General features: G+C 39.2%; 1 protein-coding gene across 1 annotated transcript in view; it reads left to right on the top strand.

Annotated features, from left to right (window-relative positions):
• GMCL1 (germ cell-less 1, spermatogenesis associated) overlaps window positions 1–20,150 on the top strand; it is a 175,771-nt gene that overhangs the window by 59,853 nt on the left and 95,768 nt on the right. The window contains exons 5-7 of the mRNA XM_089687192.1: window positions 5,024–5,121; window positions 14,769–14,881; window positions 18,822–18,887. Coding sequence (XP_089543318.1) covers window positions 5,024–5,121; window positions 14,769–14,881; window positions 18,822–18,887 — 277 coding nt within the window. The remainder of the gene's footprint in view (window positions 1–5,023; window positions 5,122–14,768; window positions 14,882–18,821; window positions 18,888–20,150) is intronic.

Genomic DNA, 20,150 nt, shown 5'->3' with positions numbered 1-20,150 from the left:
CTGTCTCGCAATTGAAGTAGTGTAGTCAGAGTCCAGCAGATTGTAATGCAGCTTTGGGTTGCATAAGCTTCCCTTTGGCATTATTACATATTTGATGTCTAGAAGAGCGTCTTGCATGAAGTCCCAACACAGATATGCGCATGCTTGTTTCTGATAACGAACTCGTCATGTGCAGAAGGAAACCGGAAAAAGTGACTATACATTTTAAAGCAGTGTTTAAATTTGTCAGTAGGTGGCACTAGTGTGGTATTTTTAGGTGTCTTTTCCTCTCCTGTGTAATGATTACAGCAGACCCTCATATCTAGGCAAAAACTTGTTTTGTTTTTTTTCCTCCACACTTTAACACTTTTTTCAAATAGAAAATTAATCAGTTATATACAAATGCTTGCTAAATGGTAGTCTAGATTAAAATTGGGCATAACTGTGTCAATACAATAAATATATTCCTCATCCTAGAAATATAGTTTTATCCATTTCTGTCCTTTAAAAAAAATTAAGCCAGCCTTTAATATCACTATAATATAAAGTCAAGAGGTTACATATACCTCCGCTGTGCAGCAGTATTGCACAAAGCAGTCCATTACCTCATCTTTTGGCAGTCCCCCACCAGCTTCTCCTTCTTCCTGTGGGTGCCTCAGCAAACTAGGTGCTAAGGGGGGACTCTGGATGTACACAGCCTTGCTTGTGTGCATGCAAGAGACAGACACAGTGCCTCACAGGAGTTTGAATGACAGCAGCAGGAGACTATGGCTCCTGCGGCTCTGTGTCTCCTGCGAGACAAGTGATGCTGCAGCCGAGACGGGAGTCGGGTAAGTTGCTTGGGATGACGGTAGGTAAAACAAGTGGGGTTTTTTTGTTTTTTTTTTTTAAGATTACCTTAATGCAGATAATGCATTGGGTCAAAAATGTACACTTTTAAACCCACTTTAACTTTATTTTCTTTTATTATTGTTTATAGTATTGGTATTTAACCCCATAGACTAGACATGGGCTACTACATTTGTTTCTTGCTGCCTTCACATCCTGGTAAGTTAATCCTACATGTGAGGGAGGATATCTAACAAAATGGCAAATGCTAGACCCTTCTAGAACAGATTGCATAAAACCCTGATGTTCAACCTCTGGCATGGGGGTACATGCAGCTCTTGCATTTACAGTGTAGGAGTCCATACCTCCTGCAAACAATAGTGGGTGTTTACTTTATGTAGGTGCTTACGTAGGCCAGTGTAATAAAAGTATTCTTTAGAATGGCTTCTAGTAGGAAGGGTTTTTTCTTTTCTATCACACATTTTCTGTGCTTTCTTACCCTTCTCCATCATGTTTTCATAATGGATCTTCCTGAGAGAATTCTGAATAGAGCAATCTGTACTTTATAGGGTCTATAAAGGCAGTGATCTCTAACAGTATTCTGTAACCTGTCTCCAGTCTATAATGGTCTCCTGAATCTTGTCTCTAGCTTACAACTCTTACTGCATGCTTGTAGTCTATGATCATCTCCTGTTGCATGTTTGTAATCTCTGGCCATCTTTTGTAGCATGCCTGTAGTCTCTAACCTTCTCTTTTTGGCTTGTGTGCAGTCTCTAAAGACTTTCTGAAGCATTAAATTTACTGACATCCACAAAGGGCCACATTACTGGTCCTATATATATCCTAGAATTTGTACACTACTGACTTAAACATTAACCATCCATCAAGTTGTGCAGGTTAAAAGATGTGAGCCAGGAAGCCATAATGACATTTCAGGAACAAACAGAATTATCTTGCTGATTACAAAATATATTAATGAAAGGAACTGCTGTCCAAAATGACAAAATATATTTTAATTGATATTTGTTTCTACTTTTGAAGGTCTGGTTATGTACAGAACTCCGCCAATTTCAATGAAAATATATAGGGCCCAATCCACTTTGGCAATGCACTCTATCTAATCTGATATTTATGGTAAATGGATGTCCAACGAAATCTACAGTAGAGCCCAACGCACTGCAGTATACCACAATGCATATAGTGTGCTTTGTGGTCTGTCTTTATTAAAAAAAAAGATTAAAAAAATCATTGTTTAGGGCTGAAACAAGTAATCGACATCAATTATCGTAGACTATGAAAATAGTTGTCAACTATTTTTATAATTGATTAGTTGGTGAGCCGATTTAGTTGGCCTGCATACAGAATGCATTATTTATATATCAGAAAATACAGTGCAGCACACATACAGCTAAGTACACCATCCATACATGTCAGTAAGTGCCTAAGAACTTGTGCATGTGTGAGGAGCAATGTCTCATGGGACATGTAGTCCTGAACAAGAGAAGAAAGTGATTTAAAGTGATTCTAAAGGGATAAGTTTATTTTCCTGGAATGACACAGGAAAAATGTATTGAACACATGAAGAAAGGGAGGTGCAAAAAGGTATGGAGAGCCAAGACACCAGCTGAAATCTATCAGTAAATTGAAAGCAATCCTACCCCTTGTCAGTGCAAATAATATCAGCTGGTTCAGTCTCAACTGATAGCCTATAAAAAGGTGTCTCATTACCAAGGTTTCACACAAGAAACCTATCTCAAGATGGGTAAAGACCTTTGCAACTTTATTGTTGCAAAACATACTGATGGCATTGGTTACAGAAGGATTTCTAAACTTCTGAATGTTGCAATGAGCACTGTTGGGGCCATAATCCAGAAGTGGAAAGAACATCATTTCACTATAAACTGGCCACGACCAAGTGCTCCTCGCAAAATTTCTGACAGAGGAGTGAAGAAGATTTTCAGATGAGTTGCCAAGGACCATTTATGGAGAGCTTCAGAAAGTCCTGGAATTAGCAGGTACGATTGTTTCAAAGAAAACAATAAGTAATGCACTCAACCGCCATGGCCTGTATGCACGCTCACCACACAAGACTCCATTGCAGAAGGAAAAGCATGTTGAAGCTCATTTAAAGTTTGTTGCACAACATTTAGATGAGCTTGTGAAATACTGGGAGAAAATAGTCTGTTCAGATGAGACCAAAATTTAGCTCTTTGGATCCATAACGCACACAATGTTTGGAGGTCAAATTGCACTGCACAGCACCCCAAAAACACAATGCCAACAGTGAAGTTTGGAGGTGGAAACATCATGGTGTGGTGCTGTTCAGCATACGGTAGTGGCCAACTTCATATCATTGAAGGAAGGATGAATGGAAAAATGTACAAAGACATTCTTGATAAAAAAATCTGCTGCCATCTACCATGATGATGAAGATGAAACGACTGTGAACATTTCAGCAAGACCATGGTCCCAAACACAAAGCCAAGGAAACTCTTAATTGGTTTCAAAGAGAAAATAAAGCTCCTAGAATGGCTCGGCCAATCACCTGACTTGGATCCAATCGGAAATCTATGGAAAGAACTAAAGATCAGAGTTCATATAAGGGGCCCACAGAACCTTCAAGATTTTAAATGTGTGTGTGTGTATAAGAATGGGCACCTGAGCAATTCATGCGACTACTTTTTCCATACAGGAGTCTTAAAGCTGTTATTACCAACAAAGGATTTTTTATGAATATAAAATAAATTAGCGTGTTCAATATGTTTTCCCTGTCATTCCATCTTGTTACACTTAACTTAATTTCTGAACTTATTTCATGTCAATAGCACCTTTTTATAAATCTATTTACTGTGAAAAACAGTGACATGTTGACTACTTTTACCTTATGTATGGGAGAGAGAGAGTTGGAAATCTTATATATTACTTTCACTGTTTTACAGTATAACTAAATAAAAAAAACTCTTTATAGTAGTGGTTATCTGCAGTGGTTTTTTTTGTTTACCCCTATCATGATAGGTGATACAAAAAGCAAGCTGCTGCTTCTACAGTAAGTGTCTTATGCTGGCCATACACGTATTGATTTTCAGATGAGAATATTCGTACAAAAATTCTTTGTACATTCATTGAATGGTTGAATGTCGTTTATAAAATTTTACTTGCTTTTGACATTCACATGGATTGTCCAAAAATTTGATTCGAGAATAGTTTTCTATTCTGCTCCTTTTGAATTTTCCCATCATCCTTTTTTAACTTTCTAGTCATTAGTGGGGTTATACTAATGATTAGAAAGTTCTAAAAAAAAGTTTTTTTTTTGGTTTTTTTAAAAACATTTTTGAAGGAAAAATTTGTGTATGGTCAGCAAAAGGGACAGCAGGCGCAGGTACCTTGTATCAAGTTACCTGCCTATGACAAGGAAGTCTGTAATGCATAATATTGCAGCCCTGTCCGAAAATCTGCAAAACAGTGTTTTTCATGTAATTATTTATTTTTTTAAATTTTGATATATACCAGATTCACCTTCTAATAGTATATGCATCTCTCCTGTTTGTTATTCTCAGAGTGGATTAGATGTTATGTTTCCCAACCATATAGCTGGTTATTTTATATTTACCACTACATCTAGATATTCAAGAATAAATTGTGGGTGGTGCTTTTTTTTTTTTTTTTAATTTATTTTAATCCGATTTAACAAAACAATTGGCCAGCTAATCGATTATGAAAACATTTGTTAGTTGCAGTCCTAATTATTATTTTTTTTATTTTTTTTGGGAGGGGGTTTGGGTGTTGTGCTTTGATTATGAATTATCCAATATAATACGCTTTAACCTGTGCTTTAATGCTCCCCAATTGAATGCTTTTGCTGTGAATAGACCCTTAGGCTCATGGCAACCACTAATATTTTAGCTTTTATCTTGTTCTCTGTTCTAGGGAAAACTTGTTCCAGGGAAAAATTTGTTTTTAACAATATAGTATTTCTCCTTTGGTTGAAAAAGCAAACTATGTTCATTATAATTTAGTCTTTGTTGTATTCAGTTTTATCTCTGTATGTCTGATCAATGTGTCCTGTTTTTTATGACCACTGCTCTCTGACCAGAATGCTCATGGGAGTCCTAACCTTTTTGAGTTCTTGTCTAACTTCTCTTGCACAGAAAGTGCTATGTGCTCTGATTGTTGCTCTGTAGTCTTCCAGGTCCTTATACTCAATGTGTTCTTGCAGCTCTACAGGTGGCATTTGGCTCTTTATACAGAGATGATGTCTTACTAAAACCCAGCCGCGTCATAGCCATTTTAGCAGCCGCCTGCATGCTCCAGCTGGTAAGTGTTTGTCATTGTGATGTTTGCTTCCTCCTGAGACTGCATCGTTGACATTAAATATTGCCTGGCTTTATTAATCGATGCAAGCTATTGTCTATAGGAGGTCTGCTTGCATGTGCTGTATTCTGTAGCCAAGAGTGTGATGCATCGCATTATGCTAAGATTTGTCTGCTTTTGAGGTTATGTGCTAAGCATGATATGGCAATTGTGTGTAGTTCAATATTATGAAACAAAATCCTGGAAGCTCTAAATCTGATGCAGATTGTCTTGCTGAAGAAATATAAGTCTTCTATCCTGCTTTGATTGTATTGGTTACGATATATTTTGAGAGTAAGCCCATTGTGCTAGACATGATGCCCACAGAGCCTAAACGGACTTAGCTGTGTGGATATACAAGCAGTAAACACATTGTACTTCTTTCATGTCCACACACTGTGACCAACAATAAAAACTGTAGATGTTGTTTGCACTTAATTTGTCACCGTTTTTGAGGCATCATTCCCTTTTCTTCATAGGGATGTGCTGGAGACTGTCTACCCACTGTTTTTGCAGACCAACTGGTGTACTCTTCAGTTGTATTGGGCAGCTTCTTTACTCACATCATTATCTGTGAAAAGAGAAGTGCGGGATTTAAAAAATAATGTTGCATACTTAATGCAAACATTAAACATTTTGTTCTTTCTTCACAATTTTTACGTAGAGGTGCGGGATAATACACTTTTTTTGAAATTTTTTTTTTTTTTTTTGAGTGTAGCCCACCTGAGATTTCCTCCTGTAGCCATGATCCAGTGAGCTTTCCTCCAGTATAGTCCCAGCTGGTTCCTCTGCGTACTGCCCATGCGCACTGCAGCCCCTATTAATTTCATATGATTAGGTCAAAATAATGGTAGCCTCAAGTAGTCCCTCAGAGTACTATTTGCCTAGGACTGAATGAGGTCGTGGTGGACATCCACAGAATGAAGGGGAGTAAACTGGGACTGTGTTAGTGAAAAGATTGCTGGACTGGGTCTCAAAGTGCACCTGTGCCCCGACTCTGGGCATTACAGAGCTACTAAAGTCTCCTGTATAAACGAGTTCCAATCCAGCTACTATGTGATGTAGAAATCTCAAGTAAACAAAAACTTCCTTCCCTGATTGAGCCTTCCTCATTTGTGTCCCACGTGCTCCCCCTCCTAGGCACTGCAGACTTTCACTGGTAGAAATTCTGCAACTGAGGCAGTGCTGTCAGTCTATAAAGCAGTGGTCATTGCGAGGTGCAACCACGTGCTGACTAACAACTTTGTCTAGTCAAGTGCCAACTATAGTGCATGCAGGCACAGCCTACATGAGCATTGCAGTTCTGCCTGAATCCAGGAGCAGTGCATCCTTGTCCCTCCATCAGAGGAAGCTGCATTGAATGGGCTTAACTGGCCAGCTCACCAGTTATTAGTTTTATTACAGGTACCTACTCACCAGCCACTTTATTAGGTACACCTGTTCAATTGCTTGGTAACAAAAATTACTAATCGGCCAATCCCATGGTATCAACTCAATTAAATTTAGGCATCTAGACGTGGTGAAGACTACTTGCTGACATTCAAACCAAGATTCAGAATGGAGAAGAAAGGGGATTTAAGTGACTTTGAATGTGGCATGGTTGGTACCAGACGGGCTGGTCTGAGCATTTCAAAAACTGCTGATCTACTAGGATTTTCACGCACAGCCATCTCCAAGGGTTTACAGAGAATGGTCCAAAAAGGAAATATCCAGTGAGTGGTTGTTGCGTGGACAAAAATACCTTGTTGATGTCAGAGGAGAATGGGCAGACTGGTTCGAGATGATAGGCAACAGTAACTCGTCAATATGGACCAAAATCTCTGAAGAATGTTTCCAACACCTTGTTGAAGCTATGCACGAAGAATGAAGGCCGTTCTGAAGGCAAAAGGGGTTGTATGAGCAGGGTGATATGGCTGTGGGTGGTTGCAGGTGCGGGAACAGATGCATTTCCGGCACCTGCAACCAGCCAGCATAGTGTGAACCGAGCCTTTAACGGCTTAGACAAATCGGCGACATCTACTGGTGGTTTTAAACTACAGGGCTGGCATGATGACAATATCTTTCCTAGAAAAAAAGAGATTTATGTGTCTGTATTTTGAGTTGTAAAAATACATTTATCCACAATTCCCATAGCTGCAGAGGTAATTGAGGATTTGTTTGTGGGCCCATTAACACCAGTAAGTCATGCTGAATGCATGACCACTGTGTGCTCAGACACCGCTTTGATGCGCTCATCCTGGCACATTGTATGGTGTTGTGGTTTTTTTTTTTTTTGGTGTTTTTTTGTTTTATTTAAGTGTGACATTTCAATGCAGGTCTGTTCACTGTGGAGGTGTTGCAGTGATGGTTCATGTTGCAACCTGCTGTGCTGACTGTTTTTACTGCTTGTTAGAATATGTAATTATTTTTATTAGAATATGTAAATACTTTGTTGTGCCTAGTCTGGGCAAAAGGTTCAAGAAACCTAAAAACAGAGGGTGCAAACGCCTAGCGCATTACGTTAAAAAAATGTTATTGAAAAATCACAAGAGGCAAAGATATTACTCACAAACTAAGTAGGCAATTAGCATGCGGTTGCAAAAACAAAATGTGGACAGCTCTCGACCTTCAGCTGGAGACAAGATGGTGTAAACCTATGCAAAAATACAAACGTGTTGCACTCCACTAATACGATTTAAATGTGAAATATGCAAAAAAGGTATATACATAAATTAAATAAATCAAATCAAATTTTAAATGTTTTTTAAATGACATAAGTGAGTCCAACTGTAGTTTGCAATCCTGCTAAAGCTGCGTGCTTATGTTAAACCAACCATGACTTAGTGTGTTTTCAACTAGTGAAAAAATATATGTAAAAAAAAAAAAAAAAAACTCACCTGACTTATATGACCAAACCATTGAGGTCAAAAACAGCTTGTGTCCCTATTTATTTATTAATTTATTTATTTTCACTAGTTGAAAACGCATTATAAGTCATGGTTGGTTTAAAATAAGCACGCAGCTTTAGCAGGATTGCAACCTACAGTTGGACTCACTTATGTCATTTAAAAATATTTAAAATTATATTGATTTAATTTTATGCATATTTATTTGTATTAGTGGAGCATGACACGTTTGTATTTGATTTTGATTATAGTGACACACTTGTATGAGTATGTGTATGGTGTAGGCAACTCACTCATTTTATTTATTTAATAAACAAGTATACACAAGCAAATTAATTTTGCACAGATTTCACTTCTAGATATACTTTTATAAATTTTATATATTTTTTTAAATTTTATTGATTCACTATATTAAGACCTATAGTATATGCACAAAATACACCATAGTAGCTCACAAGAATCACGTTTTTAAAGGTGTAAACATATGTGTTTTGGGGATCCTGTCCCCTTCCACAGAGCAAAGGCTGATGTCCCCCAGAACTCAAACGCCTTAAATAGGATGTGTGAATTCCACAGCCCACCTACCATCAGGGGGTGGGGAGAAAGGGGCGGGAGTTCTTTAAAAGGGGACACAGACTTCTATTCATACTCTGTGTACATAGATGGTGAGAACATGCAAACATATTATCAGTAAATGTACATCAGTACAATAGCCTACCTGACCACTGCAGGTAAAATGGATATAAATGTCACAAATAAAATGAAATTAAATCTAGATATAAATACTTATGCAAAAAATACATATCATTACTAAAAGCCCTAGTAAAAGTATACATGTATAAACATGGCCTAATTAATGGTATATTATATTAGCAGCCTTATTAACATCATCAAAGTGACTAATAAGTTGAATTACTGGTCTGTCCCTCCGGTCCCGGCCAGTAGTTGCTCACCCTCAATGTGAGGGGCTCGACAGTGCTGATCTATGGGGGCACTATGAACACTGCTGACTAGGTGATGAACATTTGCATGGTTGCAATATAAAACCATAACCACTACCATTTATTGCTAGGGGTCTGCTGTCGGAATAAATGAGCTGTGTGCTTCCTTGTGGAACGCACGCTAGCCAAGCTTCCTGATGCTGGGGTGCAAACAACCAGTCGGAACATGCCTGCTGGAATCGGAAGTACGGGACTAGAAGTAGGTCATATCGGACGTCCCAGCTACCAAATAAGGGAATGTATACTAGTGGTGATAAGGGCCCCTTAGATGACGGCAAGAGGAATATTCCTGCATTGTAGCAAATATAAAACAGATCAATATTGTCAGGGTCTGGCTGCCATGGAGAGACAAACAAATATGTTGCATAGCAAGGTATGTATAAAACTCTAGCAATAAATACTGTGCTCTTACACCTGGGCTTGACAACCTAATTGCAACAAAACCACTATTTCATTAGTAAATCTAAAAAATAAAAAAACAATGACTTCATTAGAAAACCATTAAAGGGCCATATAAATAGGTGGTAAATAGCTAATCAACATATCAGTTCTTATAATACTGGGGGATCTTACAAGAGCGGCAACTTCTTTTCAGGCCTTATCCCCAAACACTTCACTTCTACCACATCCCTAAAATTCACAAACGTGACCAATCCACTTGGAAGACCTATAATTGCAGGTATAAATAGTTTAACCAGCAACATTGGTAGCTGTATAGATAATTTTCTGGGAAAATACACAAAAATAAGACTAGTTATGGACTCAAGCAGAACCGGCTTAGAAAAATCATTTTGTAAATGGATAGAAAACTGGCTAAAAGACCATATTCATAGAGTTGTGGTTAATGATTCATACTCCTGATTGGTCTAGGGTTGTCAGTGGTGTACCCCAAGGTTCAGTGTTGGGACCCTTACTTTTTAATATAATTATAATCTATATAGGTTCTGGGATTAAAAATCCCATTTCAGTTTTTGCAGATGACACCAAACTGCAGTGGAATAATGTCCTTACAGGATGTCTCCAATTTACAAGCCGACCTCAATGCACTGTTTAATTTGCCAACTGTGACAAATGAGGTTTAATGTTGATAAATGTAAGGTTCTGCACTTGGGGGCTAAGAATATACATGCATCATACATACTAGGGGGAGTACAACTGGGGGAATCAATGGTGGAGAAGGATCTGGGAGTTCTGGTAGATTGGAAACCGCAGCTTGGCATTGCATGCTACTATTAAGTTTATAAAGTGAGCAAAATCCTTTCTTGTATTAAGAGAGGTATAGACAAATCATTAGTAAGACCTCATCTGCAAATATGCAGTTCAGTTTTTAGCACCAATTCACAAAACAGAGATGGGAAAACTGGAGAGTGCAATTTTGCAGAGAAGGGCAACTAAACTAACAAGAGGCATGGAGGTGCTCAACTATGAGGAAAGATTACAAAACAATAGTGGAGCGCTAAGATAAATGAAAATTTGTGCCATACAATAGTGCAATGCAAATATATCAAACTCTTATGTGTCACCACAAATTGAAAAAATAAAGGAATTTAAATGTGAAGCAAAAAACTGAATTCAGTGCCTCTTTGATTATGAGAGAAATGACAGATGTGGATGTCAAACGCCATCAAAACTTCTTAATGATAAACCACACAGCACCTCGGTGTATGACAGAGGGAGGCTTACCAGAATCATATGACCCCCAATTAATCACTTGCTCTCCAGAGGATTTACCCCCCCCCCCCCCTTTCCTGACCAGGCCATGTTTTGCGATACAGCACTGCGTTACTTAAACTGACAATTGTGTGGTCATAAAACGCTGCACTGAAATGAAATTTTATGTCCTTTTTTTTCCCCTTAAATAGAGCTTTCTTTTGGTGGTATTTGATCACCTGTGTGTTTTTTATTTTTTTCACTACAAACAAAAAAAGAATCAATTGTGAAAAAAAAACAATTTTTTGACTTTTTGCTATTAAACATATCCAATATAAATTTAAAAAATCAAATTACATCATAAATGTAGGTCAAAATGTATTCTGCTACATGTCTTTGCTAAAAAAAAAAAAAAAAAAAAAATCCCAATACGTAAATTGGTTTACCTGAAAGTTATAGCGTTTACAAATGGTGGTGTGTATATATACTGGAATGTTTTTGTTTTTTTTTTTAAACTAGTAATGGCAGCGATCAGCAACTTATCGTGGGACTGCGGCAGGCATTCTGACACTGGGGGGGAACTGGCTTGGTGTCACTGACCTCCCCAGTGACATCAATACAGTGATCAGTGCTAATAAAAAGCACTGATCACTGTACTAATGACACTATACAGGAAGGGGTTAACATCTGGGACGATCAAAGGGTTAACTCTGTGCTGTTACTATGTGGGCTGTGTGTGCTTTACACTGTAAGAACACTGATTTGTATGACTCTGCTATGCAGAGCCATACAAAATGGTGTGCAGGAGCTGACAGGGGAGAGATCTGTATTGTATACATACAGGTCTCTCCCCCCTCAGTAATACTTGGAGATCGTTGGGTGCCGGCGGGGAATCACTAGCTGGGTGACTGAGAGCTGAGGTTGCGGGTACTGCGCACCCGCCCCCCCTACCCAGAACTGCAAAATCGTGTGTGTGTGTGTGTGTGTGTGTGTGTGTGTATGGGTGCGTGTGTGTGTGTGTGTGTGTGTGTGTGTGTGTGTGTGTGTGTGTGTATATATATATATACAGTCATGGCCGAAATTGTTGGCACCCTTGATATTTTTCCTGAAAATCAAGTATTTCACACAAAAAAGGTATTGCATTAACACATGTTTTGCTATACACATGTTTATTCCCTTTGTATGTATTGAAACAAATATAAAACAGAGGCAGAAAAGCAAATATGACATAATGTCACACAAAACCCCAAAAATGGGCTGGACAAAAGTATTGGCACCCTTAACTTAATATTTGGTTGCACACCCTTTGGAAAACATAACTGAAATCAGTCGCTTCCTATAACCATCAATAAGCTTCTGACACCTCTCACCCGGAATTTTGGACCACTCTTCCTTTGCAAACAGCTCCAGGTCTCTCTTATTGGAAGGACACCTTTTCCCAACAGCAATTTTAAGATCTCTCCACAGGTGTTCAATGGGATTTAGATCTGGGCTCATTGCTGGCCACTTCAGAACTCTCCAGCGCTTCTTTGCCATCCATTTCTGAGTGCTTTTTGACGTATGTTTGGGGTCATTGTCCTGCTGGAAGACCCAGGATCTTGGACGCAAACCCAGCTTTCTGACACTGGGCCCTACAGTGCGACCCAAAATCCTTTGGTAATCCTCAGATTTCATGATGCCTTGCACACAGTCAAGGCACCCAGTGCCAGAGGCAGCAAAACAACCCCAAAACATCATTGAACCTCCACCATATTTTACCGTAGGTACTGTGTTTTGTTCTTTGTAGGCCTCATTCCGTTTTCGGTAAACAGTAGAATGATGTGCTTTACCGAAAAGCTCTATCTTGGTCTCATCTGTCCACAAGACGTTTTCCCAGAAGGCTTTTGGCTTACTCAAGTACATTTTGGCAAACTGTAGTCTTGCTTTTTTATGTCTCTGTGTCAGCAGTGGGGTCCTCCTGGGTCTCCTGCCATAGCGTTTCATTTCATTTAAATGTCAACGGATAGTTCGCGCTGACACTGATGCTCCCTGAGCCTGCAGGACAGCTTGAATGTCTTTGGAACATGTTTGGGGCTGCTTATCCACCATCCGGACTATTCTGCGTTGCAATCTTTCATCAATTTTCCTCATCCGTCCACGACCAGGGAGATTAGCTACAGTGCCATGGGTTGCAAACTTCTTGATAATGTTGCGCACTGTGGACAAAGGCAAATCTAGTTCTCTGGAGATGGACTTGTAACCTTGAGATTGTTGATATTTTGCCACAATTTTGGTTCTCAGGTCCTCAGACAGTTCTCGTCTCCTCTTTCTGTTGTCCATGCTTAGTGTGGCACAGACAGACACACAATGCAAAGGTTAAGTGAACGTCTCTCCTTTTTATCTGCTTTCAGGTGTGATTTCTATATTGCCCACACCTGTTACTTGCCCCAGGTGAGTTTACAGGAGCATCACATGCTTGTAACATTCTTATTTATCCGCAGTTGTGAAAGGGTGCCAATACTTTTGTCCAGCCCATTTTTGGAGGTTTGTGTGACATTATGTCGAATTTGCTTTCTTTCCTCCCTTTTTTTGTTTTGTCCCAATACACACAAAGGGAATAAACATGTGTATAGCAAAACATGTGTTAATGCAATACGTTTCGTGAGAAATACATGATTTCCTGGAGAAATATCAAGGGTGCCAACAATTTCGGCCATGACTGTATATATATATATATATATATGTGTGTGTGTGTGTGTGTGTGTGTGTGTGTGTGTGTGTGTGTGTGATTTTGCGCACCTGTTCTGCACTGTAGCAGTATTTCTGCTATAGGGTGGCGCGGAAGCGGTTAAGAGCGGTCAGCACCGCTTGTGTATCATTCCAAGATATCCAGCTTTCCTCAAAACCACGTCAGAATATGCTACTGCTGCGTTAGATCACCATGCTCCGGATGATGTCATCTTTGACTAAACTACTAGGGCAGAGGCGGAACACGCCACTACGCATACGTGATCCCACTGCAGCCATCTTGGATTCTGGAATATTAGTTTATATGATATGAAGTACCTGATTGTCCTCTTTTCATTGTAAATGCATTTACCACATTAAATTGGTGTTTTAATCAGGATTACACTATAGAAAGCCTGTCCTTTTTTTTTTTTTTTTTTTTTTTTTTTTTTTTTTTTTTTTTTTTCTTTCATGATACTATGTCCAACTGACCACTCTTAATTGGGGGTGATTTGATTCTGGTAACCCTCCCTTTGTTGTACATCGAGGTGCTGTGTGCTTCATCAAGAAGTTTTGGTGGCGTTTGATATCCACATCTGTCATTTCCCTGATAATCACCACTGAAATCAGTTTTTGGTTTCACATTTGGATTCCTTCATATTTTTTAAACTTGTGGTGACACATAAGAGTTTGCTATATTTGCATTGCACTATTGTATTGCACGTATGTTTTAATTTCTTAGCACTGCACTATAGTTTTGTGATATTTATTCTACTATGTATTATGGTGTTGTACTAGCTCCAATGTTTTATGACATCCAACAGAGTCCTAGAACTTTTTTTTTTTTTTTTTTTTTTTTTTTTTTGTTATTTAAGAGGAAAGATTAGAGGAACTGAATTTATTCCCTCTTGAGAAGAGGAGATTAAGAGGTGAATTGATCAACGTGTATAAATAAATAGGTGTCCATATAGTGAACTTAGAGCTATTCACTTGAAGATCATCACAGAGGGGAAGGGAGCACTCTTTAAGTCCGGAGGAAAAGCGATTTAATCTCCAAATACGGATAGGCTTTTTCACAGTAAGAGCTGTGAAAATGTGGTGTAGACTCCCTCAGGAGCTGGTTCTGGCCAGTTCAGTAATTTGTTTTAAAAAGGCCTGGATTCTTTTCTAAATGCACATAATACTGGATACTAACATTTTCTAGGTAAAGTTGATCCATAAATGCCTTTTTATTGGCATGTTATTGGGAGCTCTAATATTAGCCCAGTGCTCAGTGGGCTACACAAGTACACAAATAACTGATTTACTGGAATCTGCACGTGTTTTGTTTTTTAAACGTTATGCTTTTTCTTTTTTTTTGTTGTTCTAGGATGGTTTAATTCAGCAGTGTGGTGAAACCATGAAAGAAACAATCAGCGTACAAACTGTGTGTAGCTATTCCACAGCGGCTGGTGTCTACGGGTTAGACTCTGTGAAGAAAAAGTAGGTGAAAAACCTATTACTTTCTGTAAACCTGTCGTCTCCTAAAACGTGTTTCAACTAACAAAAGACCACATTACTTTCTATCTTGGTGGCGCATACCCCCCCCCCCCCTTTTTACTTTAAATCTTACTTTCCTGGGCTTTGATAGTTGCTGAAGAGCCAGGACCCATTGGCATCACTCATTTTAAAGCTACACCACCTTTCCCCAATTCTGAAGATCATATAGACTTGTCAGTATGACCTGACACTGCACAGGTTCAGCACTATGAACAAAAAAATAATTTTCTGCCAATTTTAACTTTTATTTTGGCTGACTGATGTGCAGGAAATTTAGCGTTCTGCGTGCCACAAATAGGGCAAAAGTTGCAGCTCTCGCTTTTTACCTGTAAAGAAAAGATGACAGTGAATTGTTTGTTTTTCACCCAGTGAATATATGGAAAATGTACCCACAAGTTTTATAAATGTGTCTCTAAGCATACCATTTGTTAGTATCAGTATCCACACACAGCTGATAAAGATACATAAAGTTTACTTAAACGTTGATAGTTAAAGTAAGATGATGGGATTCATTTCAAAGTTGAAGTTTAATTGTTAATCCAGTCCTGTTGATCTCATGCATACCACACCTTTTCGTAGATCCACCAGTGAACTTGGCTAATACTGAAACCTAGGGGTACATTTTAAAATTGGCACTATTGCTTCACTGTGGCTCTACTTCTATTATGCAGAAGAAAAGATTAGGTACACAGAAGTGTGCTTTACACATGCAAATGGACCAGTTTAGGGAGTCTGAAGCTGGTAGAAAGCGATAAAATGCTTTTGAAAATAAATCCAAGAGGAAAGCCCACCAAAAACATGACTAACTCGTCTCCACTCATGGAGCTTCCTCTGCTCACTAAGCATGGAAACTCTGGGAGGCACTGCAGGCTCCACACAGAAGTCCACAATTTAACAATGTTGTATAGTGTTAGTGTTTTAATCGTACAGTACTGGGCACAGGAATTGATTCTTAGCCCATGGATTTTATGTGGCTACCTTCAGGTGATTGAATACTGAGGTTCTAGTTTTTGCTAGTGACATTGGATAATGGCCCTCTTCTGCTGGGGATTTTTTATTTTTCACCAGTTTTTTTTTTACTCTTTATTACTGTAACTCACATCTCTCTGGCTTAGAATTCAGTGTTACAGTCTGCCCTGAGCACTTATATGCCCTTCCCTCCCCATATCAGGGTTTTGGATTACCAGTTTGCCTTGTCTACAGCCTTAGTCACCATTCTGCTCTCACTTTCTTAAAAACGTGTCCTTTTGTGCCATTCACTGGCTTAGTGCTGGTAAAGGTTGCATAATCCCTGTTCTCAGTATTCCTCTTATGTGCTTGTTTCCCATTCCACATGCAGTCTGTAGGTGCACCAGCACTTGCCTGCCTCTTAACAAACCTCGTCAGTTATGACTGCTCTATCAACTTTTTGCCAGAGATCTTCCAGTATCTCTTGTTTACTTATGTTCACTAGTTAGGCACATTTGTACCTGTTGGTACTTGCTTGGGGTTATCCCATGCTTTAAAGTGGTTCTAAAGGCTGGACAATGTTATCTTAATGCATTTCTTGCATTAGGATAAAAAAATGTCCCTATACAGTGCTTGGCATACATGAGTACACCCCTACAGATTTGTCAGAAAACATTTACTTTCCTTTCAGAATCAACATTTTCTATGGGACACTATACGACAAAATACTACCACAAATGCGGTCTATTGATTGCAAACGAGATTTAATTTGCACACACAAAAAAATATTTTTCCTAACAAATTCATTCAAGGCCATGTTGCAAAAATGAATACACCCCGAAGAAAGTCTTAGGAGCAAAGCTAAATTTTAGACAACAAAATCCTAATTTAACAAGAATTCAACTACAAGTGAGTCTAATTATTCATTAAACAGGTGTCCAGCAGACAGTTGATTAGAAAAGGCCATTACTTAAAGTGTTACTAAACCCAGGCCCCTGCATTCACTATATCTAGTCTCCCACAGTATACAACATGGAAATGCAATTATTTTAGTAAATATAAACTGCTAAATACCTTTTTCTCATCAGCAGTTAAAGCAGTCTTGTGACTTCTATCCGTGTTAAGCAGAGCTTAAAGTTTGTAGGAGTACAAAGAAAAATGCATGGTGCCTACAGTGAAACATGGTGGTGGCAGTGTGCTTCTATGGGGCTGCTGGAGTCTAGGAGCTGCTTTATTGAGCCAGCAACCCTTAGTCCCTCTACATAATTTCTTACTCTTAAATTTATGTTTTCTAATACACATCTCCCTATCAAAATGTGACAAATGTACTCCGTATACTTTGTCCTATCAGGAACTGAATGTGTGAAAATAACAATTCTTCTTTTAACCTCATTCTGCTTTTTAACGTGAACTTGCTATGCTTATGTTCACCAGAGTATAAACTAAAATGTCCTGCTAAAGTGCAGGCACCTGCCCTTGTCTATAATTTTGTGCCTAGGGAGGACCTTGGATCCTAGACCAAGCAGCATATAGAGGACTTCATTTTACGACTAGTATATTACTAGTTTACACATTCGTGGCGATGACAAGTTAAAGTATTACTAAACCCAGGACCCTGCATTCACTATATCTGGTTTCCCACAGAACATGGAAATGCAATTATTTTAGTAAATATAACCTGCTACCTTTTCTCACCAGCAGTGTATAGCAGTCTTGTGACTTCTATCAGTGTCCAGTTGAGCACTGGTTAAAGCTTGTAGGAGGAGATTTTATTCTCCTCTGACTGTCCTATGAGACTCCATAACCCCTGACCCTCTGTCTGGACAGTGCTGATTTGGCCCTGTGACCCACTTGCACCCTCCCAAGGAAAAAAAAAAACTCCAGCAATTCCCACCAAACTGAGCATGTGCGGAATAACTCCTAGAGCTCTGTATTATCAGCAGATGGATTGGGGTCAGTAGAAGGGGAGGATCAGATAATACAGGATCAAACAGCCTTTTTACACATTGTAGAGGATTAACCCCTTAAGTTCCACAGTGAGTATAAAGAGCATGCTTTACTGCATATACACACTGATTTTACTGTTGTGGGTTTAGTATTACTTTAACTATATTTTAACCGTCCCTAAATGTTTCATGATTAAAATAAATGCTAAAAGCAAAATGTTTGTCCTTCAAAATCTACACTAAAACTATCTGCAATTGCCCTTATTTGCACAGCAGTCCTTATAAGAGTATGTTCGTACCATAAAGGTGCCTCATTAAAGGTACTGGTATATGGTTTTTAAGTAATGTTGCTGTATAACCCATTCTTCTCTTACCTGCCATATTAGGAAAAAAGAGGTACCAGAATGATCTCTTGTTTGTGTATATATACATAGTACTGTAATGCTGTAAGAATGCTTTCAGAAATAGAAGTGTTCATAGTTTATCAATTAACAAAAAGTAAATGAGCAGAAGAGAAATCCAAATCAATATTTGGTCTGATCACCCTTTGCCTTAATAACAGAATTGGCCCCAATTTGATTCTGTAGTAGGACAACAACCTCAAACATACAGCCAATCTGCGTAAAGAACAAGGAGTCCTGGAAGTGATTGTTTGGCTGCCACAGAGCTTTGATCTCCACATAAGTTTGTCTGGGTTTACATGAAGATACAGAAGGATTCGAGGCAACCTTCATACACAGAAGATCTGTGGTTTGTTCTCCAAGATGTTTGGAACAACATACCTGCCTTCAGTTCCTTCAAAAACTGTGTGCAAGTGTACCTAGGAGAATAGAGGCCTTATTGTACTTTGTGTATGTCCATAGAAGGCTGGCAGCTGAAAATGAAGTGCAGTCTTGCCGCTTGTTTTGTGAGAACGTCACTTGAAGTTCACAGATTTTATTTTATACTTTTAATAGCCAGCCAGCTCACCATCATTCTTCTTATCACAGGTGCCTTGAATGGCTTCTAAACAACCTAATGACTCATCAAAGTGTTGACCTGTTTAAAGAGCTCAGGTAAGAGGCTGAAGACCTACATTTTATTTAAAGTCTTTATGTCCCAGGGTTATGTCTGGGATCTATACTGCTGCTTATTTGCATCATTATTTGTATTGATTGGTTGGGTTTGTTCTCTGCTTCTTCTAAAGACCTGCCTGCACCCTTTATGGCTCCTCATTACATTAATGAGCATTCTCTTATTAACTTTGGGGCAAAAATGCCAAGCAATACTCTGGAGTCTGAGCTTTCTGCATCCAGACTATTGGGTTTTTCATCTGGGAATTAAAATGTTTCGTTTTTTTTTTTTGTTTTACTTTTTATAAATTGTAGCTGTCAGTTACCTATTTTGTCTTTAAAGAGGCTTTGCATGGTTTGTACTCTTTTATAATTGGTCATCGTGAATCATCATCCCTGCTGAAAAGAACTTGAGTACATCCCATGACTCTACGTAAATGGCAAAAATACAGAAGATTATTTCATTAACTCACCAATCTGTTGAAGCCTGTGCCCTCATCTACAAATAGCACTGGTCAGGAAATATAAATGTTTTCTGGATTTCAACATCACACCTATATGAGCTTGTTGGATGTCCCATTCCAAATGCACAGGAATTAAAATAAAATTCCCCCCCCCCCCCCCCCGCAGCTAAAACAGTACCCATTCTTCACCCTGTGGCATGCTTGAGCAGGGGTATTAAAATCAATTTCGTGGCAGGTCACATCAGCATGCATTATGGTTGCCCTCAGGGGTGGACTGAGCATTTGAAAACTCGATGCCCCTGGTACCTTTTTCATAGGCTTTTTTGAGTTTGGACAAGGACACGGGCCCCATGATCCCCTATTGCCCGGGGGCCCCATGAGTTGTCAGTCCACCCCTGGTTGCCCTCAAGGGGCGGCTGGTTGTATCTGTAAGACTAGATGTCCAGAGCACCCCACCCTCCCTTACCTTACATCACAGTGCACCTCCCCTTACCTACTGGAGGTGGAGCTGGGAAGCACAAAGTGCAGGGTCTGGAGGAGGACCAGAGGAGGGCTGGAGTCAGTTGAATGCTGAGACCAGGGGAGTTTGAGATGAGGGGAGTTCTGTGGATATGTAGGAGAATTTCTGTCCTCTCAGCTGCCAACTGCCGAGACTCGGGGTGGGGAGTTGCAGAGATGAGCCTCTCCACAACTACATGGAGAAGTGCAGGATGTGGCGGAGGAGTTCTGTACTCCTCTCTTCTGCTGATTACTGAGATGAGGGGAGGGCCACATGAAATGGCCTGGAGGGCTGGATTTGGCC

This window comes from Staurois parvus, unplaced genomic scaffold, assembly GCF_062004578.1.
Source record: "Staurois parvus isolate SC_StPar_1 unplaced genomic scaffold, SC_StPar_1.0 ptg000420l, whole genome shotgun sequence".
NCBI classification, from domain to species: Eukaryota; Metazoa; Chordata; class Amphibia; order Anura; family Ranidae; genus Staurois; species Staurois parvus.
This window is presented reverse-complemented; position numbering and strand designations above follow the sequence as displayed.